We start from the raw sequence: 26,764 nt of genomic DNA, 5'->3' as shown, positions 1-26,764 counted from the left end.
TGGTATTTCTCAGTCTGCTGGGACGTGAACCGCCTTCTTCTGTCTGTTGTCGCTCCTGAGTAGGGTGAGGTGTGGCCACAGGCTTTGACTCCCTGTCCTGTGGGAGAAGCTCACAGAACGCCACTTGTGGGGTGTTCAGCAGAAAACAGAAGCATTACAGAGAGAAGACACTGCACGGCTTTAACCCCAGCTTGCCTTTGCCTTGCACTCAGATGCTCAGGTTTGAAGCCATATCGCCATTAGGTGAATGCATTTCTGTCTGGAAAGCACATACCAAAAAAAAGTAGGTCTCTCCCCTCCCCCCCAATTCTGTTGATTGTCTTTTGCAAGAGGGAAACGTTACTTGTCTCACCTGTTGGATTCTGGCTTTAGTGCCCATAGCATCAACTCTCGAGTGTTGCTTCCAGCCCCAGTGCCTGTGGCCGGTTACATTTCCCAAGCCGGTGTCTGACGGGCCCCGTGCTTCCTCATCCCCTAGAACGCAGCTCTGCAGGCAGAGAAACAGCTGCTCAAGGAACAGCTGCAGCACTTAGAGACCCAGAACGTGGCCTTCAGCAGTCAGATCCTGACACTGCAGAAACAGAGCGCCTTCCTGCAGGAGCACAACACCACGCTGCAGACCCAGACGGCCACGCTGCAGGTGAGTGAGGGCCCAGCCACAGGCATCACGTAGAGACCGGCCCGCCACACTGGCTCCTCCGAGCACGGGAGAGTCTCCGCACATTTATTTTACGTTGGCTCATTGCAAACAGCGGGGCCCGGCCTGGGGGTCTTTGAAGGTGGTGCGGGTTTGTTTCCAGTGACTGAGCCTGTGGCTGCAGGGCTGGAAACTTGCTCTGCCCGGACTTGCCTGTTTCTCAAAGTCTTTTCCATAAGCTTTGACCAGGAATGACTTGGGAAAGAGGTTCTGGACTCAAGTCGATTTTATTTACTATAAAACCTGGCAGAGTCTCTGTTAAGCTAGTGTGAATTTTTAATCTCCACGAGGGACATATAGGGCATCAAGTAGCTGCCAGGCTTTTGAGAGCTTCTAGTGAAACTGGTATTCCATGCCGCATATTCGAGGACGTTGGTTTTTATTTACGGTTAATACATTGCGAGGAAATGAATTAATCGTTCATTAATGCAGTTTCTGAGAAAAGCGTTTGAAAACACGGAACATGGGTCAGGACAGTAAACAGGAAACTATTAGGCAAAGATGTTGGAATTTGTTGTATTAAAATAACAAAATTTGATATTGGTTGTTGGTTTTGGTGGTGGTGGCTGTCGCCAGGTCTTCGTCTGAGTTTCACGTGAGTAAAAGTGGCCCCAGAATGAGTCAGGCAGTGCTGCCTCTTCAGTTTTCTGATAGTTTGGGATGTTGTGGGGTGGTGGTTCTGGGAGCATCAGTTAGGGTGGCTGGTGGTGGTGACCGGGTATTCTGCAATGTCACTGGTTTTCTACTTGTTCTAGGAAACAGGTGTGTGAAAGTAGCCAAAGAGGGTGCCCGGGAGCTTCTCCAGAGAAAGGACATAATTGGCCCCGAAAGGTCCCATGTAGGGAGGGCGCAGGACCAGAGCCGTCTGACAGTCTGGTGCTGCCTCTTTCCAGAGCAGTTTCTCAAGTTCAGACAGAACTGTCCTCAGCGGCTGGGTGTTGGCTGCCCCGAGGGTCCCTGTTGTCCGGGTGTCTGCCTCCGGCTCCTCACGGCGTGGTCACCGCGAGCGGGGACACGGAGCGTGTGGCTCCCTGGGGCCTGCCCGCGGTCAGGCGGAGCCTTCTCCCTCCCGGCAGGTGGAGAATTCCACTCTGAGCTCCCAGAGTGCCGCGCTGACCGCGCAGTACACGCTGCTCCAGAACCAGCAGACGGCCAAGGAGAGCGAGAATGAGAACCTGCAGAAGCAGCAGGAGCAGCTGACGGCGGCCTACGAGGCGCTGCTGCAGGACCACGAGCACCTGGCCGCGCTCCACGAGCGGCAGTCCACGGAGTACGAGGCCCTCATCCGCCAGCACAGCTGCCTGAAGACGCTGCATCGGAACCTGGAGCTGGAGCACAAGGAGCTCCGGGACAGGTGTGTGCGGGCCTCTGGCGGCGCCCCTGCCCCTCCGGGCTCATGTCCTTGCCCACAAGCCTTCCCCGCGTTTCCTCTCGGGCCGTTGCTTCACGTTGTCTGGGACACCCAGACTTTCCCGGAGGGAAGTCCATCGAAAGTCCCACCCAGCGGTTGGATGAGTTTGTGCAGCTGGAGGTCGGGTGACAGGAGGGTCCCCGAGTAGAGAAGGGGGTGCCGTGCCCACTCCCAGCTCAGGGAATCCCCAGCCTTGGGGTTCCTGCTTCCCTATGGATTCCCCCACCTCTCCCTTCCTCTCCAAACCAGGAAAAAGGAGGCCATTCACCACAACTGCCCCGCAGTTTTTTACACTGACCTGCTCCCATGGACTTCCCCAGCCTCGTTTTCCCTGTCAAGGTCTGGGACGCTTTCTCTCCAGCCTTTGATTTTGGCAGCTTGTGAATATATAGAAAGCAAATAGAACAGTATAATGAGACCCCCGTGTACCTCTCAGCCATACCTCTCTCTCCCCCTGCCTGCCCTCCTTTCCTTTTTTAATCTAAAATTTACATGCACTGAAACCTACAGGTCTTGGCACTCTTCACAAAGCAGGGTCCTGGGTTTCGTGTACATTCAGCTAGCGTTGCCCGAGCTCCTGTCCCCCGGCAGATCCCTGAGTGCTTCCGGGCAGGACCCGGAGTCTGGTGGGAGGGGTGCTGTGCACCTGACTCTGACCCAGGAGAGAGCTGTGTCTCTACAGAGAGGTGGGCACTCAAGCCCACGGAGCTGTGTAGGAGGGAACAGTTGATTAACCACTTCCTGTGCTTGTCAGGTGTCCTTGCTGACAGCATCTCCTTTGACTGGTCTTAGTCATGGAGCTGCAAAGTGGTAAGGGCATCTGATGATGCTGAGGGCACAGAGGTGATGACATTCATTTATCCACTCACCCGTTGCTTCTGTTTTGCCTCTCTCTGGGGTCCTCTACCTGCTCTCTCCACCCACATCTCCTTTCTTCAGGAGCTGTCGAAGCATCTGCTCCTAGTAAGACACTATGCCTTCCAGCCCAAATTAGCGTCTTGTGCCTCTGGGCATTTCCATCTCCCCTCTCCTCCTGAGCCCCTCCTAGGTTCGTGTGGCACTTGGTGAGCGTGTACTGTGTGCATGGTGCTGTGTCTGGACTTGCCAGGGATGCTCCCGGTTGGCTAATGAAGTGGAGCAAAAGGTGTTCACAGAGCTCTGAACCTTGCACACTGCTCACCAGGCACTTATGCGTCTTGTCATTAACATCTTGTTTCACGATATTCTTAGTGTCTGTTTAGAGGGTGAAGGTTTTTGCAGGTGGAGTTTGGACTGGCCTTGAGGGGGTTCACTGTTGTTTTCCCTCTGGCTCCTTGTCAATACAGCAGGCAGAACTACTGTGTCGCTTGAATTTTCATTGGCTGGACAGATGGCTGGAGGCCCCCTTGGTCTGTCTGCAGTGGGGCTGTGGCTTTGGGAGTGTAGGTACTTGGAACACAGGGATGATGGCACTTTTTAAATTGGATGCTCATTTCTTCATTCTTTAATAGATATTTACCAAGTGCCATGCCTCGTACTAAGGATTCACTGGTGAGCAGGACACATGGCATCAGTCCTGCAGTTAGGTGGTTACTAGTGGTTTACAGATACCCCTGTGGGCTTTTCCAAGACATGACCACAGGGAAACAGATTTTGGGGAGCCCTGATATCTGCCTGTGGCCCTAATTTGCAAACCTGGATGGCTTTTTTCAGAATTGTTAGCCTGGTTGAGAAATGTCACCACCTGAGAAGCTAGACAGAGCTTCCACTCCCAGCTTTATGCTTCTCCACAGTGTGGCAGAAGGCCCCACAAAAGTGTGTCATTGAACGGCTGCCTAAGCAGGTTTCTGACTTTGATCCCCGACTAGTCCTGGCTCTAGTCAGGTGGTATAAGCGTAGTTGCTGTGGGGCCTGAGGGCGCAGGCGTGGAGCTGTGAAGACAGGTTGGGCACCCTGTCACACGGTCTGACAAGGAAGGGGGTCTGCAGAGGAGGGATTTGCCCGAATGGGGATGATTGAAAGGTGGTGCCTTAGTCGTTGCCATGGATTTGGGGGAGATCCTGAGTCATCTTTGAACACGGATGTTTCCAGCAAGTAGGAAAGACAGCCTGGGCTTGTCAAGGGGTCCATCCTCCTGTGCTCTGCTGGTTTCCAGAGACAACTACATAGTAACCCCCAGAGACTGAGGCTGCAGAAGGAGAGAAAAGTCTAAGGGGAGGGGGAGGGCTATGGTTGGGGATCCTGAGAAAAGGCTGTGCGCGCATGCGTGTGTGTGTGTGTGTGTGTGTGTGTGTGTGTGTGTGTGTGTGTGTGAAGAATTGGCCACTGGCAGCCAGTAGGTCCCCATCAAGCAAGCCTCTGTCCCAGCAGCAAGGCCAGGCAAAGAACAAGGAGACTCAATTCCGGAGGAGAGGAGGGCGGAGGGCTCACCCAGGCCCCAGTGAAGAGGGATTAAGAGTTAAGTGTGGTGGAATTCAGCTGTTTATTTTGTCGTTTCTTGTAGATGTGTTTGTGCTTAGCGAACCACCTAGTAATGTAGCCATGATTCCTGAAGGGAAGGGCTCAGAGTGCAGGAAACACAGCCCAGGTGGCCAGAGAGGAATGGCTGGTTTGACGGGGAATCTGAGGGACTGTGGACACGTGTGGGGCTGGAGGAGACCCCTGGCCCAGACGCCTCTCCTGGCCACCGTTCTCTGTTTTTCTGCTGCCCTGCATCTCGCCCTGCCTGTTCCTGCCCCATCCCCCTCAAAGACGCCAGAGAAAGCCTCCAGAGGGGCCCTGCCTTCTGTGGGCAGCTTCACAGTCCTCTGGGGAGTTGGGTACCTGGAGGGAAAGGAGGCCCCAGCCCAGCTCCCAGCGGGTGTGCTCCCCTCCGCCAGGCACGACGACATGCTGAAGCGTCAGGCGGAGCTGGAGGAGCGGGAGAAGGTTCTGAACACCGAGAGGGAGGCACTGCAGCAAGAGCAGAGGACGGGCGCCATGGCCGTGGGTGAGAACCAGCGGCTGCGGGGAGAGCTGGACAGGTGAGCTCCGTGTGGGGCGGCTGCCATCCGGGATTTCACGTAGACGCACTCAGCCCTGCCGAGAGGAGGTCAGCGGGGGTCCCCTGGCAGTCCTGTATTTTTATATTTTTACTTAAAAAATTTTTTTATTGACTTTTTGAAAGAGTATGCACAAGTTGGGGAGGGGCAGAGAGAGGGGGAGACCCAGAATCCAAAGCAGGCTCCAGGCTCTGAGCTGTCAGCACAGAGCCTGACGTGTAGGCTCGAACTCATGAACTGCAAAATTGTGACCTGAGCTGAAGTCAGATGCTCAACCGACTGAACCACCTGGGTGCCCCGCAGACCTGTATTTTTATAAACCCTGTCCTGTTCACAGCTGGGTGGCACAGTTGAGAGGGGGCTCTAGCTTGTTGCTGGGATGGAAGGACTCGAGAGACACATTGCATCAGGCACAGACCCTCATCTGATGTAGGCCACACGGCGATCTCATGAAGGACACACCATTGATGCTTAGTATTCACACGTTTCCTGTTGTGAATTCACCTCCTTCCTAAAATGTATGCGTCACCTCCAAATCGATGCTCATGGTACTTTGATGTACATGCCCGGGGTGGCCCAGTACCTGAGTCACCTGACGCACACATTTCCAGCTGAGGACATACAAGGATGCTCTGCCTTCCTGTTTCAGTTCTCATACTGTAAATAAGCATCCTTTTTGTGACCCGTGGGATTTTCATATTTTTGTCTTACTTTGTGGCAGTTTTACTATTTAAAATACCCACCAAGTGGAGTACTGAAGTGTTGTCTCGTGTTCCTAAGTGCAAGGCTGTGATGGCCTTACGGGGAAAGTACACATTAGATAAGCTCCATTCAGGCAGGAGCTACGGTGCTGTGGCCGGGAGGTGTCTTTAAACAGAGACTCCTATAAAATAAGGAATGTCTTGATCGGTCGACTAAAATGTTGTAACCAGAGCAGGAACCTGTACTGTGCATTTTCCCGAGGAGCAGTGGTTCAGTATCCACCAGTTCAGTGATCTTGGGGGACCTCACAGAGCATCACTACCTCAGATAACGAGAGTCAGCTCTACTGTTATTATCCCCCCCCCACTTTTTTAACAGATAAGAAACAGGCTCAGAGATGAGCACATTTTTTCAAAATCACTTAATGGCAGAATCAGGATTTGAATCCAGTCTTACCACAATGACCGTATAAAGCTGCTTCCTCTCCATGTCCTTGCACGAATGTGCACCGGGACCACATACTGCGGTGTGTCCTGTGCCCTGGGAGACCAGGCTCGCGGGTGAGGGAGTGTCGGCGATAGGCCGGACAGTGACGTGGAGAAGAACACAGCGGCTGAAGGTTGTCAGCCGCGAGGCGGGCTCACCGCTACCAGGTCATCTTTCCGTTTTATGCTTTTTTCTTAAGAGAAACGGGACATTGGAGTATTGACGTGAGACTTTCAGGTTTCTAAATGTTTCTAAATCAGGCACACTGATCCATTTAAAAGAAGGGTGCGGGGCCAAATAAGACACAGCTGTGTCCAAATGAAATCCGTGAGCCTCCAGTGACTGGAACTTTCTGATCCAAATCTTCCCCCAAGAAATCCCAGTTAGATAATGGTTATCATGATGATGATAATTTTAGTGGGTTTCTGTAAAACCCTGGCATCTCATTTTATTTATCCCAGGAGTTGAAGTTAGAAAGGAGCTTGAAATTGGGAAGAAGAGCCAGACGCAAAAATGTTCTGGTTCTGCGTTTCCAAAAAACAAAACAAAACACGCTAACTACTGAACCCTTTTTTCCAAGTACATATGCAGATATCCCGAGGCTTTAAAGCCAAAAGACATCATAGCAGTGATACTCTGTTGGAGCAGGTGTCTGAGCCTACCCACTCTGTCCCCCCAGCCCAGTGTGAGGACACCAGGGGGATCCTTGTAGAACCCCAAGGGACGCAGTTTGAAGACTGCTGATTTTGTTCAAGCCTCTCATTTTACACGTGAAAGAACTGAGGCCCAGAGAGGCTATCCTCTTGTGTAAGGCTGCACAGCAGGGACAGCTCTTCAGCTCTTGGCCTGTGGCTCTCCACCCCCAGGGTCAATTTCCTGCACCACCAGCTGAAGGGGGAGTATGAGGAGCTGCACGCCCACACCAAGGAGCTGAAAACCTCCCTGAACAACTCACAGCTGGAGCTGAACCGCTGGCAGGCACAGTTTGACGAGCTGAAGGAGCAGCACCAGAACATGGACATCTCGCTGACCAAGCTGGACAACCGCTGCGAGGTGAGGCCTCAGGACGTGGACGGCCCTGGGCCCGGTGGGGTTGCGATGGGTCTGCGCTGGCGTCGGCATCCGAAGACTCTGTGGAAGGCGGTACAGGGGCTGAGAGGGTACTGAGGCGTTTAAAAGGGAGACAGACCCCATGATTGGCAGAGATGTATTCGAAAACACCCTTCCATCTGCCCTGTGCTTCCCCGAGCATCAGAGACATGCGTGGGGACAGCAGAACACAGACTTATTTCCATCCCCTTGTCTGTGTCTACACTTTCATCCTTGCAATTCAGTATCCACGCTGTTCCCGAGAAATGGCGTGAATGGCTGACTCTGGCTCCGGGTCCTGTATCCCAGGGCATCGGATGGAGCTTACTCAGGAGTGCCCGGGTTTCCAGAGGAGCAGAGCTCTCTTTTGGTGCACGAGGTTGGAAATTGTCTTCTTAGACAGCAAAACCATCTCAAATGAAATCGTGAGCAGACCCCGCGACAGATAAGACCAAAGTGGATTGGGCAGGAGAGAGCACTTGGTCCCTCCCCAGCTTCATCCGTGGGTCCCTCCCCATGGATGGCACCATCCCCAGGACACAGCTCCTCTTGCCTCTCGTTTGTCCAGAAATCCTCTCAGAGGCCTTTTCCTTCGAGCTGGTGGTGGCCCTGTGGGACATCTCAGCTGAGGAAACCAAGGCCCAGGTGCCTCAAGGCCCCCTGGGCTGGGGCAAGGGGCGTGTGGAGGAGGTGGGGGCCAGACTTTAAGCCAGAGGAAGCCTCAGCCACCATAGGCTGTGTTGTCACAGGGAGGTTCTTTAGGGTTTCGGAGGAGACCTCAGACTGAGGTCCACGGTAGTGGAATGGAGCTCTGTCTGAAGCCAAAGCCTGCGATTTTCCTGCTACATCACCCGTACTGATCTTCTGAAGCAGGAGTTGGCAGATCTCAGCCCATGAGTCAGATCTAGCCCACTGCCTGTTTGTATACATTCGGCTATGAACTAAGAATGTCTTTGACAGTGGTAGTGGTTGGGAGAAATCGAAAGAATAGTTTGTGTCAAGTGGAAATGATAAGAAACTTAAGGATAATTTTTTTAATGTTTATTTTTGAGAGAGAGGGAGGGAGGGAGGGAAGGCGGGCAAGCGAGTTTGGGAGGGCAGAGAGAGAGGGAGACACAGAACCCGAAGCAGGCTCCAGGCTCCTAGCTGTCAGCACAGAGCCCGATGCGGGGATCGAACCCACAAACCGTGAGATCATCATGACCTGGGCTGACGTCGGACACTTAACCGAATGAGCCACCCAGGCCCCCCAGAAATGATAGGAAATTTAAATGTCCATGTCTGTCAGCAGTTTTATGGGAACATGGCCTCACCCGGTGCGCTTACATTTTGTCTGTGGCTACTTCCTGCTGCAGCAACTGAGTCTAAGCTTTGCAACAGGCGACCCCCTTTCAGTCTGGAAAGCCTGAAATACTTAGTGTCAGGTCCTTTGAAGAAAAGGTGTGCTGACCCTCTTCAAGAGCAGAGCTGCCCACCAGAAATAAAGCACAGGCCGCGTGCACATGTTAACGTTTTCTAGTAGCCATGTTAAAAAAGTAAGAACAGGTGGGATTAATTTTCATAGTATATTTTGTTTGGCTAACATATCTAAAATATTATCATTTCGATGTGTATCCAAAAAAATATCTTCTATGTTCTTTACTATCATTAAGTCTTCACAGTCTGTCGTGTACTTTGGCACACCTCCGTTCAGACTAGCTGCATTGTAAGCTCAATGGCCACACGTTGCTGGTGACTGCCAGATTGGGCAGGGCAGGTGCAGAAGGAGTTCAGCTCTTCCCATGCCGTTGGCTCTTTTGGTCCTTGCAGGTTCTCACTGGCAGAGGAGGGGTGCACGTCCCTGTGCACGTGGCCCTTCCCCTGGAAGCCACATTCCCAGCAGAGGAATCACGGGATCGCGTAGTGTCTGAAACGCTGTTGATCTGTGTTGTAGCTGCTCTCCCGTCTCAAGGGAAACTTGGAGGAAGAAAATCATCACCTCCTGAGCCAGATCCAGCTGCTGAGCCAGCAGAACCAGATGCTTCTAGAGCAGAACATGGAGAGTAAGGAGCAGTACCACGAGGAGCAGAAGCAGTACATGTAAGGGCACGTGTGGGGTTGACGCCTGTAGGCAAAGGGCGGGGGGAGGTTCTAGCTTCCCGGGCCCCATCCAGGACCTGTGACACTGTGGACAAGGAATGGCCCCCAGCCTATTGGCGTCCTGAGGGCAAGGGGACGGACCACCTTACCAACACATCCTTCTCTTGGCTTCCCTGGAATGGTTCTAGGTTTCTGTAAGTGGTGGTGGTGGTTAGCTTATGTTTGTGTTTCAAAGGCAGTACCCCCACCAGAAGCTTTGGAATCTGCTTTTGGAATTAAGCTCACTTTTAAAAATATGACAGTGCCGGTGAGAAATACCTCAGGGAAGAATCCAAGTGGAAGGCTGAGCACAGGTGCCATAGCTGGTGTCTTTCTGTCACCTGTGTCTGTTTTCCCCTGGATTGTCGCAAAGTGGGTTGTTGCTGTGCTGTGATTGTCCTCCCTCAGCTGGTGTTCATGAAGTGCCAGCTCTGGCACGGGCCCCATGGGTGCACAGATCCATTCCCTGGGGGCCAGGAACTGGTAGGGGTGGGGGGTTGTGCGAGGAGCACCTCCGTGCTGGGCACCTGCTGAGCTTCATGGAAGGCAGCGTAGTGGGGAGATGAGGTTCTCTTGTGGACATGGAAGGTGGGCAGGTGGGGAACCTGAAGGTGGAGCTCAGCAGTGTTCTGGGTGCAGGGAATGTGCACGGAAAGAAGCCTGGACGAGCAGGTGGGCACTCAGCCGTGGAAGGCTTCTCTGTGCAGCTTGTGAGTTTTGATTTGCCGGGAAGGATGCCATCATCCGAAAGGATGCTGGTCTAGCAGGGCCTAGGAAATAGAGGTCTGGAGGAGGAGCCCTGGTCCTGGAAACCTCATGCTTTAGAAGTTGAGTAATCCAAGATCCATCTCGTGGATGTGGGGTGATTTTCACCACTCTGTGCTGTGGTGGGTGGGCTCTCCTTCCTCATGAGGGGGGACTGGCTGGCCAGTGTGGGGAACGCAAGAGGAAGCTGGCTGGCAGAGGGATGTGATCACAGTGAATGCCGCCGCACTGGGCCCGCTCTCCAGCATAACGACGCTGCTTCGTTACTTTTCTGGCTTTGATCCTGTAGAGGTGGCTCGCCACCTACTGGAGGATGGTTTACATTGAAAACCACGCTGTAAATTTAGGGTAGATCAGACTGACAGAAGTTGGCCGTCTGTAACCCAGCTGATAAAAAATGCCAGCAGGGGGTTGGGCAGGTGCTAACCAGAAGAGTAAGAGCCTGGTATCCAAGGGGGATGATTTGATGGTGGTTTTGCATTAGAGAGTGCGGAATGCCGGGGGCTTAGCAAGCTTCCCAGAGCCTGCGCTGAACAGAGAGCACCGTTCTGGGCCCTGGGAGGGGTGCAGTGCCCGCTCGCAGGGAGTTACTCTGCATCCGTGGGGCCAGACGACCACGGAAGTGCTCACAGAGGAAGGCTGAGCAGCATGGCAGTGAGACAGAAGAATAACACAGACATCAAGCCAAGGGGGCCGGGAGCAGAGTGGGGCTTCCTGGTGGGCGCCAGAGGTTCACGAAGCTGTCACTCTTGGGATGTCATTGTGCAGTGATGTCTCAGCCCTCAGTTCGGATGGAGCCCCTACAGCTCCACGACAGAGGCCTGTGTACCTGTCTCTGGTTCAGAGGCCGTCTTTTCTAACAAGGAGACCAGGGTTCCGAGCTGTCATGGCTGCTGAGACCCAGGTGGCAGCCTGTGGGCAGTGCGTGTAGAAGGCACCGCCCCTGGGACTCCTGAGATAAAGCAAACCAGAAGCACACCCTTCATATCAGGAAGGCCAGACTCTCCTAGGGCACAGCAGTGCCCTCTGGCAGCCCCAGGGTCCAGAGGGGTCTTGATCCTTTTTGTGTTTTTGAAAATGTGAACTGATCTCCAATAGTTAGAAATCAGGACATGTTGCTTCATGACCTAAGTTTCTGGCTTCTCTGAAAACATTGGCGGGTCTGCCCTGTAGGCCTCATGGATCCCTGCCTAGTGGCCATCTGTTCGGGCTACCGTGCCCACCGCTCCCCCTGCTCTTTCTAGGCCTGCTTTGCTCCTTCTCTGGCCCTGGAAGCTTTTGAGTTTGCCCTCGTGGAATGTCCTCAGGAACCGGCATCGGGATAGGTCCAAGTCAGAGGTCTGACTTTGCTGAACTGACTAGCTGAGGGCACACCTTTCCCCTTTCACCAAAGGTATTATTAACGTGCAAGTGCTGTGGCCACCCCCGAATGCCCAGTGTCCTGAAAGACCTGGCCGCCAAGTCCTTAGAGCTTCTAGAAACATGCAGGTTTTCAGATGGTTAGGAGTCTGCTCCCTTGAGTTGGCTTGCATCCAGACCCTAGGTGATTTATCATGGCTCCTTAAGGTAGCAGGGCTCCCCGGACTCATGCCAGACGTTTCCATTCGCACATTCCCAGCTTTGTGATCATGAGGGTCTACACTATGATGTCCAAATCCCAGAAAAGGTTCCAGGCTGGGCTGATGAAGTAAATTCACGTGTTTTATTTAAAACTGGATTGATAGCCCCCCTTTCCTCTCTCTTCACAGAGACAAATTAAATGCCTTACGGAGACATAAGGAAAAACTGGAGGAGAAAATCATGGATCAGTACAAGTTCTATGACCCTGCTCCCAAGAAGTGAGTTGATGGAAGTGTCTGTGACTTAGACCTAGAGCAGAGAATGTCCGTGTTCATGAGTGGGGTGGAAACTGCTCCCGTCTGGAGCAGCACCCAGCTTGTAGAGCCCATGCCTCCCGCTCTGTGGAGGCCCTGTGTGCAGGCCGCTCCCGTGTCCCCTCCCGTGACAGAGGGGAATTAGACGTTCGGCCCCGCCCCCTGTGCTCTGGCTTGTCCTGTGAGGGACGGCGGATGCCAGCTGACTGTGATGAGACGTGGGCTTAATTTAGCCACAGCCCTTTAAAGGGGGCAGAGAGTCTGTGGTTTTGGAGCCATTAAAATGGGACAAATGGCTGCCGTGTCAGGTTCTGTCTCAGGATTTCTCAGGACGTTGCAAATCACGTTCCTGTTTCAGAGAAGGAAGCTGGTATAGCACCTCCTACAGGTGAACACGGGAACCCCTGGGCCTCACACAAATTCCTCTGGGCTCCCTGAACCCCAGGGCAGGTTCACAAACACATTTCTTTCTCCAGGGAGCAGCAGCCCCCTGGCTGTGGGGCCCGCTCAGTCTCCCAGCAGGGCCGGCATCATCCATCAGGATTGACCCCTGAGCCAGCCCTCCCGTGTCCTGTCCCAGCCCAGCCTCAAAGTCAGAATCACCATGAAGCCTCAAGGCTCCTCTGGTGAACCACAGAATTTCAGAACCTTATTCTCACCCTTCTCTCTGACAGAGAAATGGAGGCCCAGATGAGGAACCGAGTAGTTTGTGTAGACACAGTGCTATCTAGTTTCAGAGTCAGTTTTTTTGTTATATCAGGATGCTCCCATTTCCATTTAGCTGCTACTCTGTCGTTTACTCTTAAAATTCACTGGTTTTAATTTAAACGGCCTACTCTACCTGCCTCCTGCTCTCCCATATTCCTCTGTGCCAGGGACTGGGAGAAGAATGTCCACTCACCTCACTCACTATTAACTTTAACAGAAAATGAAGAGGTCCATGACTCTGTTCCAGAATGGCATTTTGACAGAAAAATTGCCAGCGAACACAGATGCGGTTAGCACAGCACCACTTGGTTTCACACAGATAACCAAGAGTCAGTGGCCGTGTTTGAAGTCTGTTTTCCCAAGAGGCTAGTGTGGATTTCTGCCACAACACACATTTCTACCATCCCTGGGCCCCAAATCCAATGATTATGGTGATGAAGAGCACCACCATTCTGAACCCCAAATCAATGGCTTCCAGGCTTATGGAAAGTCCAGCTCCCATCAGGGCCCCCCACCCTGTGACCTGCTGGAGGGACAGTGCGGGTTGGCCTTGTCCTTCTTACAATCTGCTCGTAACTAGGAAAAACCACTGGATTGGAGCCAAAGCCTTAGTCAAACTCATCAAACCAAAGAAGGAGGGTTCCAGAGAACGACTGAAGTCAACCGCAGACAGCCCTCCCTGGCAGCTGGAGTCCCCAGACCCGACGACGCCATCTGCCTCCCAGCCCCTCCGGTTGCAGCCAGACAACCCCGAGACGGCCCCGCCTGGCTCCAACTGTGTGGAAGAGCAGGACCCCCTCAACGGGCCTGTGGGGAAAGGTACGAGTGGCCGACCAGGCTGCGGCCAGGCTCTGGAGGGGACGCTCCGAAGGGCCGAGCCTCGAGGGTGGAATGAGAGACGGTGCATGGATGTGCACGCATGTGTGGAGGGCCATGGAGAGGGTGTGCCTCATACGCACACATCTGCCTCTTCGCATATGTTAGCAACCAGGTAGAAAATACACATCCACGTCAGCAGCTTCGTCCCATGACAGTTTTGTTATTTTAGAATGAGAACTATCGCCCAGCAGGTACGCTGGGGTAGGGGGTCTGACATCCAGAGAGATACTTATGCAGGCGCTGTAGAGACAGGCTCGGTAGTATGTTTTGGGGTTGTACATGTCAAAGATTTAGTGTGAGCTGTTCCTGTAGGGAAATCCCAAGTGCATTTAACGTGTTCTGTGTGCACACTAGATCTTCAGTAAAGTCCCTGAGTCCTACCAGCCATGGGGCACAGCTTACCCTTTTACTTAGACCTGTCATTTGGAGTTTGCCAGAGGTTCTGAAATGGAGTTCTAGTTGTATATGCTATGTTTCATCACATCTAAGACTCTGTCAGCTCTGCACTGCATAATTAGTTAATATGCCACCCGGGAAGGAAGACTGGCAATGAGAAGAGGCAGTGCCTTACCACTCAGAAAGTTTGTTATACTCTTGTTGGAGAGCTCTTCCAAAGACTTAGGTTGCTGTGCCCAGACGTAAACGGAAAACAGGAGCAAAATAAATTGGCGGTGGCAGTGACCGTTTTATCAGAGGTACCCCCTGGCCAGCGGTGACTTTCAGACACCATCGGAGCTGTGTCCTGATTTCAGAGATGGGAAGGAATGGGGAGAAATGCGTGTCTTAGAATCAACCAAACACGGCAGTGGCCATGAAACGTTGTTATATTTTCAAGTTTACTTTTAAGTGGTGATTAAAGATTACTTACCCATAAACCTTGCTAGTAATGTAAGTGTTTATGCAAGACCATAAGACTGTCTGAAGACCAGGCCTGAGACCTTTGTGCCCCTGGCTGCTGACGGCTGGCAGAGACAAGCTGCCTCTTGAGTGTGGCACGTGCACAAACCTTTTGGGGGGGTACATTCACCATGCGAGGTCCTGTTGTGTCACTTTTGAATGCAGAAAAAACGTGCACACGCGCACACATTGGCGACGAATGTTTGCCTCCCTCCCCTTCTTTACAGATCAGATTCGGTGAAACGCTCACGTGCAGCTAAGAGATAAGGAAGCCTAACCTTGGTTTCTAGAGGAGCCCTGTTGCCTCCCGTTTTCATGTTGGCCATTTAAAGCTGTTGACGTTTATCCCCTCCACTTCTATTATTCTGTAATTGACTTAGTGAACTACCATCTGTCTAATGAGCTAGGAAAACTTTGAGAGGAAAAAGTGCTTGGCTGGTCCAGACCGTTGAGCTGATCCATGAACAAGCAGGTCAGGGAAAATTATTCATAGTGGCAGCCATGTGTGGGGTGCTTCCTCTGGGCTCGGCATCCCTGTAGCTAATTTACATGCTTTACCTGTCTCCTTGAGTCCTAACTGCCACGTCCGGCAGGCACGATTAATCATCCCTCCTCAGAGCTGAGAAAGTGAGGCTTGGTGAAATTAAATCCTTGCCAGTGTAACCAGTGGTAGAACTGGGATCCACGTCTGTCGGGGTGCGAGCTGGAGTTCTTGACCACTGTGTGCAGTTAAAGCCCTTTGGGTCCCCGAAGATGCTGAACTAAAGTGTGGCAGAACCTGAGGTCCCTTATTCTGGCCACCAGGTGGCGCTGTGGAGGAAGAAATAACCGAGGATCCCATATTGCTTTAATCCTAAATGAGAAATTGGTTAAATCAGCTGTGTCAATATAGGACGTGTTCAGAAAGTAAGACTTGAGTGTCTGCTCTGACAAGACTCTAAAGGCCAAGAAGTGTGGGATTGGGGTAGAGGTTGTGCGGGAGATCGAAAGGGAAATAATTCTTGACAGGGGGTTTGGTATAAAAAGTGATATTTTCATTGTTTTTAAACATATACTGCCAAAAGAGGTTATTGTAGATATACAGAGTTACTGGTGAATACTTGAGGGTAGACTGTTCATGACACCAGGCCAGAAACAGACCATTAGCGGTTTCCAAGGCCTTTGAACAGGAACAGGAGTAGAGTGAGCACCACATCATCAGGGGGCCTGTCATTAAAATGGACGAGTAAGAGAAGCCGGGTCCTAAATTAACAAACATCCTTATTTAATAATTTAACACTTTGAAATTGAAATATGTCTCAGCCATTGGCTCCTTGAGCAGTATATAGTTCTCCTCACGTGCAGAGTGAAGCATTGGCACAAAGATGCCGGTGAAATTAAATTGACTCAGAGCATAAATGATTCACGGAGTCCTGGTTCTGGGCTTGTCATGGGTATTGTTTCTGTCTTTCCTGGGTTGGACAGGATTCTGATTTCCTGACTACATTTAGCTTATTTAGAGTCATTTGTTGTTACTCATTTGATTTACTTGTTTTTTTTTTTCTTTTCTTCCTCTCTTGGGTATTGCGGGGAATAACAATTTAGCAACTCAGCGCAAAAAGAGTCCCTTTTTGAGAAGCAAAAGCAAGGACAAAGACAAGTCTCCAACGGCCCACCCAACTCTGTCTAAACGCCTGCGGTTCTGGTCTTCCTCTGACATCCCATCCTCTCCTAATGAGCCTGTCCCTTTTTCAGAAATTGGAGATTTCTAATCCTTTTCCTGTATCATGTGTCTTCATCACGTAATCCTCCTTCATTTCTGAAATTCAAACAAAACCAAAAAAGAAACAAACAAAAAGTACCTAAAGGCCAGATGACCCATAGTGGACCCCTCCTTCCCAACCCCAGTTCAAGCCAAACTTAAAGTAGCCAGCGTGGATTCTGATTTCAAAAGAGAAGATGAGTTGTCACACCCTCTGGACCATTTCTCCAGCGCAGCACAGTTTTAGGGGAGCCTCGGGACATCCGTGCACAGGTCCTTGGGCCAGGATGTCCATGCTAATAAGTAAGTCTGGTGGCCGTGGGCTGCCTTCCCCTCTCTCGCACCTGCAGGCTTATGTCATGCCCGTGTGTAAAGCAGGACTGGTCGGTTGTCGCTTTGCTTCCTAAAGTATACGGCCTCTGTCAAGTGAGATTTTTTTTTTTAAGACTTATTTTTAAGCAGCTAAATTTAAAACCGCTGCCCTTTCCTTTGTCAGAGCACCGAATTGTTGGCTTTTGCTGACAAGGCCCTTTTTAGATGTTCTCTATGTTTTGAAGGATTTACTGCTCCATTCAAGCATTTTGTATAATTGGATCGATGTTGCCAAGCCAGAGGGCAGCCCAGAATGAAGTTTTATGACTGTGTGGTAGCTCTCTGACCTCTTGGATGTGGAAGCCAAAATGGTAGCGGACAGAAAGACCATCAGCACACCAGTCATGCCCAGAGCGGGGGGATGCTGGTCGATAGAGGCCTTTAGCTACTGCACTGTTTGCTGTCTTCCGTCATTCCTGTGTGGTCTTCTTGAGTTCTGCCACATTTTTTTTTTTTTTTTTATCACCTGTATGATTACTTCCGTGTTTTCCCTTGAACTGACTCAGCGTTGCTACTTAAATTTATTTTTAAAAGGAAAGATTATTATCAGTACTGTCTGTGGAAAACCGGTATCAGCATAAAAACAAGGTAACCATAAAAGTACATACATACCTACTAAGCTGTTGAAGTCGTTCAAAGTGGCACTGACTTCATCTCGCACGCTCCGCCTTGGGGACCCCGGGCCACCGTGCTCCTGGTCCCCCAGGACTCTGTCTCGCCAGCATGCCATTGGAATCGCCCTGTCTCTCTGCCATTCGTGCTGTCTGCTCATCTCCACCTCCCCTCCGCTCCTCATTTTAACCGCACCTGTTGGATGCCTGTCCCGACTCATTCCACCAGACTTGAATCTTGCTTCTCATCAAGGGTATCTTTCAGAATCCAAATTTTGCCTTGGTTTCAAGTTGTAAGATTTGGGCACTGAAAACTTCCCAGCGAACCCAGACTTCGAGTGGCTGAGGGGCCGGTGGGGTCAGGTCCACGGAAGGGCCCTGGCTCTGGGTCCCCAGCCACGGGGTTCCTGGGTTGGGACATGGTGACGTCCTCCTGCTCCTAGTAGTTCCAACGGCACTCGTGTTACCTTCCATTTAGAGAGCCCATCTCCTTTCCTACTGTTAGGTAGTTGGAATGAGTTGGGTTTTTTTTTCTTTTTTAATATTTTTACATAGATTTTGTTTTATAATAAGAGTATGTGTTCGTGGTAGAAAATTCAGCGATTGCAGAAAAGCACAAGATGCAAGGTAAAAGTCACTCTTAACAGAAATTAAGAATTCTTAAATTGTCAGCGTGACAGTGAACATCTTCTTCAAATCCTCAGTGAAGCCAGCTGGCAGGATGCACATCCTGGGCCTTTGGAACCTTGGCTGCAGGCCTTGAGTGATCTTGAGCAGAAGTTATGAGGATCTTTTTAGATCAGTCATTGGAGTTACATACAGCAGGTGTACCCCGTAGTTCGTATGTGGGACCTGTAGCAACAGTGTGTCGATCCGATCGTCTTGAGTTCTTTATCTTCTCCCGGCTTTTCAGGGCTTGCAGTAGGATCCATCTGTAGAGCCAGGGCCGGCCTCTCTGGGCCTCCCAACACAGGCCTGCAGCCTGCGCCCTCTTGTTGAAACTGCAGCCCAGCTTCTGTCTTGTTGTGGTCCGTGTGCCCTGGTGTCCCTGCTTCTAGACCTCAGTGTGGCAGCCCAGCCTTCGCACGGGCTTTTGCAGCCCCATTTCTCAATGTCCTTCTCTGCCCCAGGCCCTGGGGACCTAAAACCAAAGCAAGGGTCCCCGCACAGAGGCAGCCTTGACCGCACAGATGCCTCCGCCGACCTGGCCGTGAAACCCTGGCCCTCGGAGCTGAGCTCCCGGACCTGTTCAACCTCAGCCATCACTACAACCCCTTCCAGCTCCACCCCCATCTCCCGGCACCCAGGCCGCACCAAAGGTGAGTTGTGGGCCCCTCCAGAATAAGAGGGATAAGCGCCCAGGGTCCTTCCGAAAGACCCCAGGCTATGAGGTGGTAAGCAGAGCAGGTAAGCTGTAGGCAAGCTTTGAAATCACAAAGGCATGGATTCTGCCTACCAGCCGGGTGACTCAGGGCAGACAACTTCACCATCCAGAGGCCCGATCCTAAGCCGCTCTCACCAGCACTTTTCAGGAAGTGGTGGCACCCAGTAGCTCCAGAAGGGAGGTGAACTGGAGTTTGGGCTAAATGCAGGCAACACCCTCACTCCACCGTGGTGGGAGTTTGGAGGTTTATTCTCTATGGAGGAAACACGAGCGTGTCTCTGAACTGGAGGTCCACTCAGTAGATTAGAGAGTGGGTCTCCTAAACTGAGGACAAGGGGATTTGGGGAGGGGCTTACAAACTGAACTTCTCCCTGGGTGCCAGGAGCCATATGTGTCCACACCTCTGGACGTGAGATTAAAATGTTCTTCGACCTGTCTGATAAGCTTGAGAAATTCCCACCAGAACAGCTCAGTCATATCTTGCCAAGTGAGGCCTAGGGAAGTTCAGGGATCCCTGGACACCTGAAGAGAGCCTCTGGCCAGGGCGACCAAAACCCATACGAGGCCACAGAGTAAACAGCACAGAGGTGACAGCTTTGAAATGCCTGTCATTAATAGAGTCCGAGATAAGTGAGGTGGTTTTACCCATGAAACAAGAACAGGATGCTGTAAAAGAGAGCAGTTGGGGGGAAAAGCACTTGGAAATCTAAAATCTACAAACAGGAAGATAAAGCTTAAGACTGAAAAAGACATCCTGCTTACAGTTTAGAGAGATGAAAATATCTGAAGCAACAGCTGGAAGGGGTGCCTGTGGGGTGTTGGAAATTGGAGAGAACTGGGAAGGATTACTGTTATACCACCACCCCACCACCATACCACCTGGCTGTGCAGAACCTTGGTTTGACAGGCAAAGCACACAGGGTCCCCACCCTCAAGGCGCATCTGGGTTAGCTTCACGACCTTGTTCACAGCTCATGAACACCTCTGGGGAGATGAGTGGGCACAGGGCGAGCAGGTGGTCCTTCTCTACTCCTGGCCAGACACTGGAAGTGGTAGTCTCATGCTGGTGGAGGTCAAGGGGATGGTGTCACATGCTAGGTGGACAGCCTGGACAGGCTCCTTGTCAGCAGTCTCCCCCCGTTCTCCCGGGGCCTGGGGTACAGAAGCCCTGCCTGGTCTCAGGGAGGAGCCGGGACTCCATCTCCCCTCGGATTTCCAGCGACCTGTGCGGTTCAGGGTCCAACCCTTGAGACTAATTCGCGGGCCCTGTCTGGATCCCAGTCCTAAACCAGAGCCTGAGCCTAGAAACCTCTCTGGCCATTCCTACACCTGTGGAGCCTGCAGGAAGGTGGGTCACCTCTGTAGACCCAGTCCTGGCCACGCGCTTCCCCGCCAATGTGTACTCACACTCCTCAGTATTGACTGCCGTTGGGCAAATAGCAAGTGGAAACCCCCCCTTAGAGTCAGCCATTTCTCTAAGTAAATCTGATTCCTTTTAGAACAGAATTTATCGGTTTATTTTGTTATTTTTGGGGGGAGAGTGCGTGTATATGTAACCAAGGGAGAAGGGCAGGTGGGGAGAGAGAAGGAATCCCAAGCAGGCTCCACACTGAGCGTGGCTCAATCTCAAGACTGTGAGACAATGACCTGAGCTAAAATCAAGAATTGGACAACCCACTGATGTACTCAGACGCCCCTAGAGCAGAACTTAATAATCAAGATCTGGGCGCTACAGAGTTGCCATTGCTTCTGGCCCTTTCAGTAGAGAAAGATGGGACACATTATAAGTTTGTGTCAATACTTCCGATTCAAATGTAACATTACAGGGATTTTCCTTCTTTGATTTCATATCTGTCCTTTTCTTACATGGAAATCTGGTCTCCTGAAACATTGACTTATCTTTTTCCCCCCAAATATGTGGTAAATGGTTTAAAAAGTTATGCCAGTGTTATTAAAGTAAATCCACTAAGCGGTATTTTCTTTATAGTTCTTTTACTCTTTAAGTTCCATCTCACTAAGGATGCACACATAGAGTTTTACATTCAAAATGTAAACAGATAAATGTTTCTCTCTGTGTGATTGTTAACAATTGCATGCAGTGAGGTTTGTTCTGTTTTCAATTTTAGACTTCTTCATAAATTAACCCTGTGTTTAAAATACATAATATAGATTCAAAAACCTGAATAATGTGAGGAGGTATTCTCAGTGTTCGAGGTCCCCTCTCTGCCCCCATCCCCTGAACTCTATTCCAAAACCACTCTCTGGATACCCTTTTTCCTTCGGTACTCGTTGAAATTCCTGGTGCTTCTTTCTGCAAAAATAAATGGCACCTTGATTTCTTTTTTTCCACCTAGGCATACATCATGGAGATCTTTCTTACTTTAATTGGTATTAAATGGCCACATATCACACAGTCTTTTCAACCAACCCTTCTCCAGAGCTGATTCCTTGAATTGGGATTGCTGGGTCAAAGGGCAAATAAAAGTATACTTTTTCCTAAATAAGAGTCTGTAGTTTTTCAAAGTGTTCCAGAAACTCCTGTGTTAATAACTGATGACCTTACTGTCACCATAGGCTATAATTCAGATGACAGCCTCTGTGACCCGTCCCTGGAGCTGGAGTTCAACCACAGGCAGTACGGTGAGTGCTCAGCATCATGTCCTTGTGCCTGGGGTCTCAGACTCATTTTCTTTTTCTTTTTTTATTTATTTTTTTTATTTTTTTATCATTTATTTATTTTTGAGACAGAGACAGAGCATGAATGGGGGAGGGTCAGAGAGAGGGAGACACAGAATCCGAAACAGGCTCCAGGCTCTGAGCTTTCAGCACAGAGCCTGACGCGGGGCTCGAACCCACGGACCGTGAGATCATGACCTGAGCCGAAGTCGGCTGTCTAACCGACTGAGCCACCCAGGCGCCCCCTCAGACTCATTTTCATCTGCAGTACTTTTCCTTCAACCTCAGTCCTGTGTGGATGTCCGACATACAAAATGGGTAGAAGTGAGGATGGAGAGGGGCCGCAGTTCCTCCAGGCTCCTTCCTGCCCTCCCCAGGGTCCTGAGCATGTGGCTTCTGCTTACATACCTCCAGGGACAGGGAAGTCATCACTTCTTTTTTTTTTTTTTAAATGTTTGTTTTTGAGACTGCACAAGTGGGGGAGGGGCAGAGAGAGAGGGAGACACAGAACCCGAAGCAGGCTCCATGCTCTGAGCTATCAGCACAGAGCCTGACACGGGGCTCGAACTCATGAGCCGCGAGATCATGACCTGAGCTGAAGTTGGAGGCTTAACTGACTGAGCCACCCAGGCGCCCCGGAAGTCACCATTTCTAAAGTATCCCGCGTCTACAGGCTCCAACTGCCCTTGCTTTGGGGGTGCCCCTCAGGTTTGCCAGGGCATTGTGGTGACCCACACGGGGAGCACTGAGTGCCAGGAGGTCCCTCACTGTCCTCACTTGGAGTTCAGTTGTCCACAGTAGCTCCACGTTGTACTAGTCTTAGGAACTGATGAAGCCCTTGGCCATTTGATTTAGAGACATTGTAAGTTTCTGCAGCAGGGAAACAGCGAATCATACCGGCTTTCTCAAAACTTAAAAGCTGCTTTGGGTTTTGGTGAGTTTTGAAAAACAAAAATCCTATAAGGGTGAGGAAATGATTCTTAAAATCAGAAAGCTCACCATGAACTCTGCTACTTGGGAAGTGATCAACAGTAAGTGTAGGGGCTATAGCGTTGTCTCCCGTCCGTCGTTGTCTTCAGTGTCTTACGATGCGGACGTTCATACAGATACAGACGCTGGCGCTCTGTATGAGTGGAAGGACATGCTCTGTGGCACAACAGTCTGGCACGAGGGCCCCTTGTGCCTTTGCACCGAGGGGGGCGGTGCCACACCTGGACATACTGGCCGCGGTGCTTTGTTAGGGGCACTGAGGAGCCAGATGGGTGCTCCAGCGGCTGACCAACCGAGGGGTTTTCTTCCTAAGCACTCTGATTCCTTGAGCTTTTCTTATTAGGGGAGAAGGAAGGAAAAGCAGTTTTCAGTGCTGTGGTTGAATAAACAAAAGTGCTTTGGGGCCCTGTTGATTTGTGTCACGGTTTTCTTTGAATGAAACTTAATTCCTTTATAATTTTTTTTTAATGTTTATTTTTTTTTGAGAGAGGCAAAGTGTGAGCAGGGAAGGGGCGGGGGTGGGGGGGGGTGGTGGGGACACAGAATCCGAAGCACGCTCCAGGCTCACAGTTGTCAGCACAGAGCCCGACCCAGGATTCGAACTCACTAACTGTGAGATTATGACCTGAGCTGAAGTCGGCTGCTCAACTGACTGAGGCACCCAGGCGCCCCAAAACTTAATTCCTTTTTAAAGAGAGACGTGCATTTTCTTCAATTTTTCCTTCTGAAAGAGGGGACTCCGCTTTTACACTGTTCGTGAAAACTGCGGATTTTTTGGCTCCTCCCCAAACCCTGTTTGCTAGTAAGAGTTTTCCAGATGCCTGCTATTTGCAGAGTGCACCAGCACTTGGGAACTGGACGCCCTATAGACCCAGTAAAGCAAGAGCAAACTCTCCCCAGGGGCACAATGAACAGAGCACCTCCGCGCGTCTTCGTTTCTCCGTGCCCTTCGGCTCGACACCAGCTGCGTGCTGAGGTAGATGCAGGGATGACAGAAAGGCAGTTCTTGTCCCCCCAGGGGTTCGTGGTCCGGCAGGACAAACAAAGTGGTGTGGGGCAGGCCGGCAGGGCTCCTGGAAGAGTGGACCAGGAGAGCGGGGGTCTGCCGGCCTTGGAGGGCCAGCCTGCCTTTTGCAGCGGTGAAGCCACCCCCACCTGCAGCCAGGCTCGCCCCCCGCCTGCCTCCCCCTGCTCCCCGCCCTGAGCTCCCTTGTGCACACACTCAGGCAGGCTCATGCAGCTAGGAGAGCTGCTGTCTCCAAGTTCCTTGTCACCGGAAGGGCCAATTTTTCCCTTGGGGGCAGATGGAAATTCGAGGCAGAGGAAGCAAGGAGCTGAAGGGCCACAAACAGCCAAGAAAAGCAAAAGCACACTCTCCCTCCCCTCCTCAGGGTCCCCGCACTCACTCCTGTGGATCAGCAAAGGGAAGGTGCCCTGGGCGCAGGCACGCACCCCCTTGTACACGTGTGCACCCCGCTGTCTTCTGGCTCCTCTACCCGCACCAGGTCTCACATGTGTTCCAGAAAGCTCTATGTAATAATAGGCGTGGGCGCTCTCCTCTCGTTAGCTTCCCCTGAGCAGCCCTTCTCTTTCGGTCTGCTTCCTGGACTAGCGTTCGTGTGCGATTCGTGTTGTTAACAAAATTGTCTCAAGTCCTAGCCCTAGACCTAATAAAAACAACGCTACCTGTCATTTCTGGGTCGCTTGCTGGATGCCGTGCCTCACACGCAAGTTTCTGGCGCTCCCAGTGGGGAAACATAGAGAACCCCGGCACCCATCCATCCTCAGGGCCTCTGCCTGGACTTTGGCGTGGACGTGCTTTGTTCTGCGGCCTTTCTCGGGTCAGGTGGTTCAGTCTGGGGTTTACCTGCTCGTTGGCCCTTGACACGGAGTGTCCTTTCCTTTCAGTGTCCCGACCAGGCAGCTTGGAGAGCAGTCGAAATGCATCCAGCGACAGCTCGCCCCTCAACCTGAAAGGTCGGTCAGCCTTGGCTTCCGCACGCTTTTCGTTATATTGTGGGCTTTGGTTCTGGGCTCGTGTTGTTTTGTTTTTTTTTTTTTTTTTTTTTTTTTTACAACAAAGTGGTCATCTTCACAGGTTGTCTGCCTCATCGGACATTTGCCGGTGGAGTCCACATCGTGCTGTTTGAGGCACACACCTGGGCGTTTGAGCGGATTTGAGTTTGAATCCCTTCATCCCCATAGACCAGCCCTGGGTGCCCGCCCCCCTGCCCCCCGTTCTCTGAATCTGAGCTACTTCATCTGTAGCGTGGGGGTACTGACCATAGTTCTGTCTGGTGGCCAGAGAGCATAGTGGGATGACTTTGATTCTTCTGTACTTTTTTAACTTCGTTATATAGTGCACAGTATCGTCTGTCTTAACATTTCTGAGCATTTGGAAAGAATGTGTGTGTTGTCCCAAGCCTGGAAACTTTTCACAGATAACTTTTTTCCCTTCTCATGCGCATGACCAGCCCCTGGAAGACCCCTAGCGTGGAACAGGTGCTGATTAATCCTTTAATACATGGATGGATGAGACCTACTGAGTGTGGTGCCTTCAGCTACTAATATTAAATAATAACTTAAACGTTACCAGAAGCTTTCTGCTTTTATCTCAAGGAGTTTCGTTTTTAAATGCCAGAGTGAAATTCTGAAGCTCTCCAAAACGTCCTTAATATCCGAATTGCAGCTGGGAGAAGTGTGGCCTGGGTGCCCTGGCAGGGCTCTCTCTGTTTTCGGTGACTGCGAGGCAGCACAGAGCCCTCTGGAGGCAGAGGAGACAGCAAGGGAGACTGACGCGTGTCCCTCTGTACCGCCCCGCCCCCACTCCCAGGTTCCTCTGACCAGCTCCACAGAAGGTCCGAGAGCTTCAGCAGTGAAGACCTGATCCCCAGCCGGGACACGGCCACTCTGCCACGGGACGCCAGCACCACGGGACGCGCCGCCCTCAGCCGCCATGAGTGCCCCCCGCCCCGGAACGGGCCTCTCCCCCAGGAGGGCATCCAGAAGAGGGGCGCGGGCCAGCCTCACGCTGGGGGACGGCCCAGCTCTGCCTCGCCAAGCAGTGAGATGGTCACCCTGGAGGAGTTTCTAGAGGAGAGCAACCGGCGCTCCCCCACCCCTGTGAGTGGCCCGGGGCTTGGACACAGAGTGCCTGTCTTCCCCACATGGGCACTGGGGGCTGAGACCCTGGCAGCAGAGTCCCAGAAAGGGACGGGCCAGGCGTGGTGTGGCCTGGGTGGAGAGCTGGCTTGGATGGGGGAGGGCACCCACTAGTCAGCAAGCCACTGGGCTCTGGCAGCCGGCCCCAGACCTCGGAGCCTGTTTTCTCCATTGTGAAGTGAGCAGGCAGGAAGTTGCTGCCAGCATAGAGGGATGGGATGTGCCCACCACTGGGAGCTGCTCTCGGGATATGGCCAGCACCCAACTTGGTGGGGCTAGGGTCTCAGCAGCTTTTGTGGCAGAGCCCCGAATACCCACTTCTCCCCAGCCTCCACCAGCAGAGGTTGGCAAATTGTTTCTGTAAAGGGCTCAATAGTAGATATCTTAGGCATTCTGGGCCATGCAGTCTCTATCGCAGCCTCTCAGCTCTGCCATTTTCGTAAGGACACAGCCTTAGATCTTCTGTCAGTGAATGGACATGGCTGTGTTCCAACAAAACTTACGGATATTGACATTTGAATTTCATTTAATTTTCACGTGTCACGTAAGGCTTTTCTTTTTAAAAATTTTTAAAAATCATTTTAAAAATGTAAAAACTCTCCTTAGCTCTTAAGCCGTACAAGAACATGTGGCCAACCGAGATTGACCTCCAGCTGTAGTTTGCTGGCCTGCATCCTGCAGCTCTGACCCCCAGACATCACTGGCGTTGGGGTGCCCTCCTCTGTCACTTGCCAGTGTCTCTGTTTAACTTTCCTGAAGCTACACGTGTGCCTTTTACACACTCTGCCTGACTTCAGTCAAGCAGTTGGGTTACTGAACAGATAAAGTATACTTTCTTGCAAATGAGATCTTGTAAGGGTTTTTTTGTTTTTTGAGCATGCATGAGTGCACACATGAGTGGGTTGGGGGCAGAAGGAGAGGGAGAAAGAATCAGAAGCAGGCTCCACACCCAGCATGGAGCCCAACGCAGGGCTCGATCTCATGACCCTGAGATCATGACCTGAGCCGAAATCAAGTCAGATTCTCAGCTGACTGAGCCACCCAGGTGCCCTGAGATCTTGTAAGGATTTTTAATGCTTCCATGATTCTGTCTCATTCCCCTTAACAGTGGAACTTTTTTAGCCACACGGTAAACTCTATGACCCACCTTATAGGCCATGGTGGAAACACTAAGTATTAGTT

At 51.5% G+C, this 26,764-nt stretch overlaps 1 protein-coding gene across 1 annotated transcript in view; it reads left to right on the top strand.

Annotated features, from left to right (window-relative positions):
* CCDC88C (coiled-coil domain containing 88C) overlaps window positions 1-26,764 on the top strand; it is a 133,191-nt gene that overhangs the window by 101,780 nt on the left and 4,647 nt on the right. Inside the window, exons 19-29 of the mRNA XM_042990385.1 lie at window positions 479-640; window positions 1,774-2,051; window positions 4,967-5,110; window positions 7,183-7,369; window positions 9,339-9,484; window positions 12,037-12,126; window positions 13,451-13,689; window positions 18,501-18,689; window positions 21,329-21,394; window positions 24,329-24,397; window positions 25,254-25,543. Coding sequence (XP_042846319.1) covers window positions 479-640; window positions 1,774-2,051; window positions 4,967-5,110; window positions 7,183-7,369; window positions 9,339-9,484; window positions 12,037-12,126; window positions 13,451-13,689; window positions 18,501-18,689; window positions 21,329-21,394; window positions 24,329-24,397; window positions 25,254-25,543 — 1,860 coding nt within the window. The remainder of the gene's footprint in view (window positions 1-478; window positions 641-1,773; window positions 2,052-4,966; window positions 5,111-7,182; window positions 7,370-9,338; window positions 9,485-12,036; window positions 12,127-13,450; window positions 13,690-18,500; window positions 18,690-21,328; window positions 21,395-24,328; window positions 24,398-25,253; window positions 25,544-26,764) is intronic.

This window comes from Panthera tigris, chromosome B3 (genome assembly GCF_018350195.1).
Source record: "Panthera tigris isolate Pti1 chromosome B3, P.tigris_Pti1_mat1.1, whole genome shotgun sequence".
NCBI lineage: Eukaryota > Metazoa > Chordata > Mammalia > Carnivora > Felidae > Panthera > Panthera tigris.
This window is presented reverse-complemented; position numbering and strand designations above follow the sequence as displayed.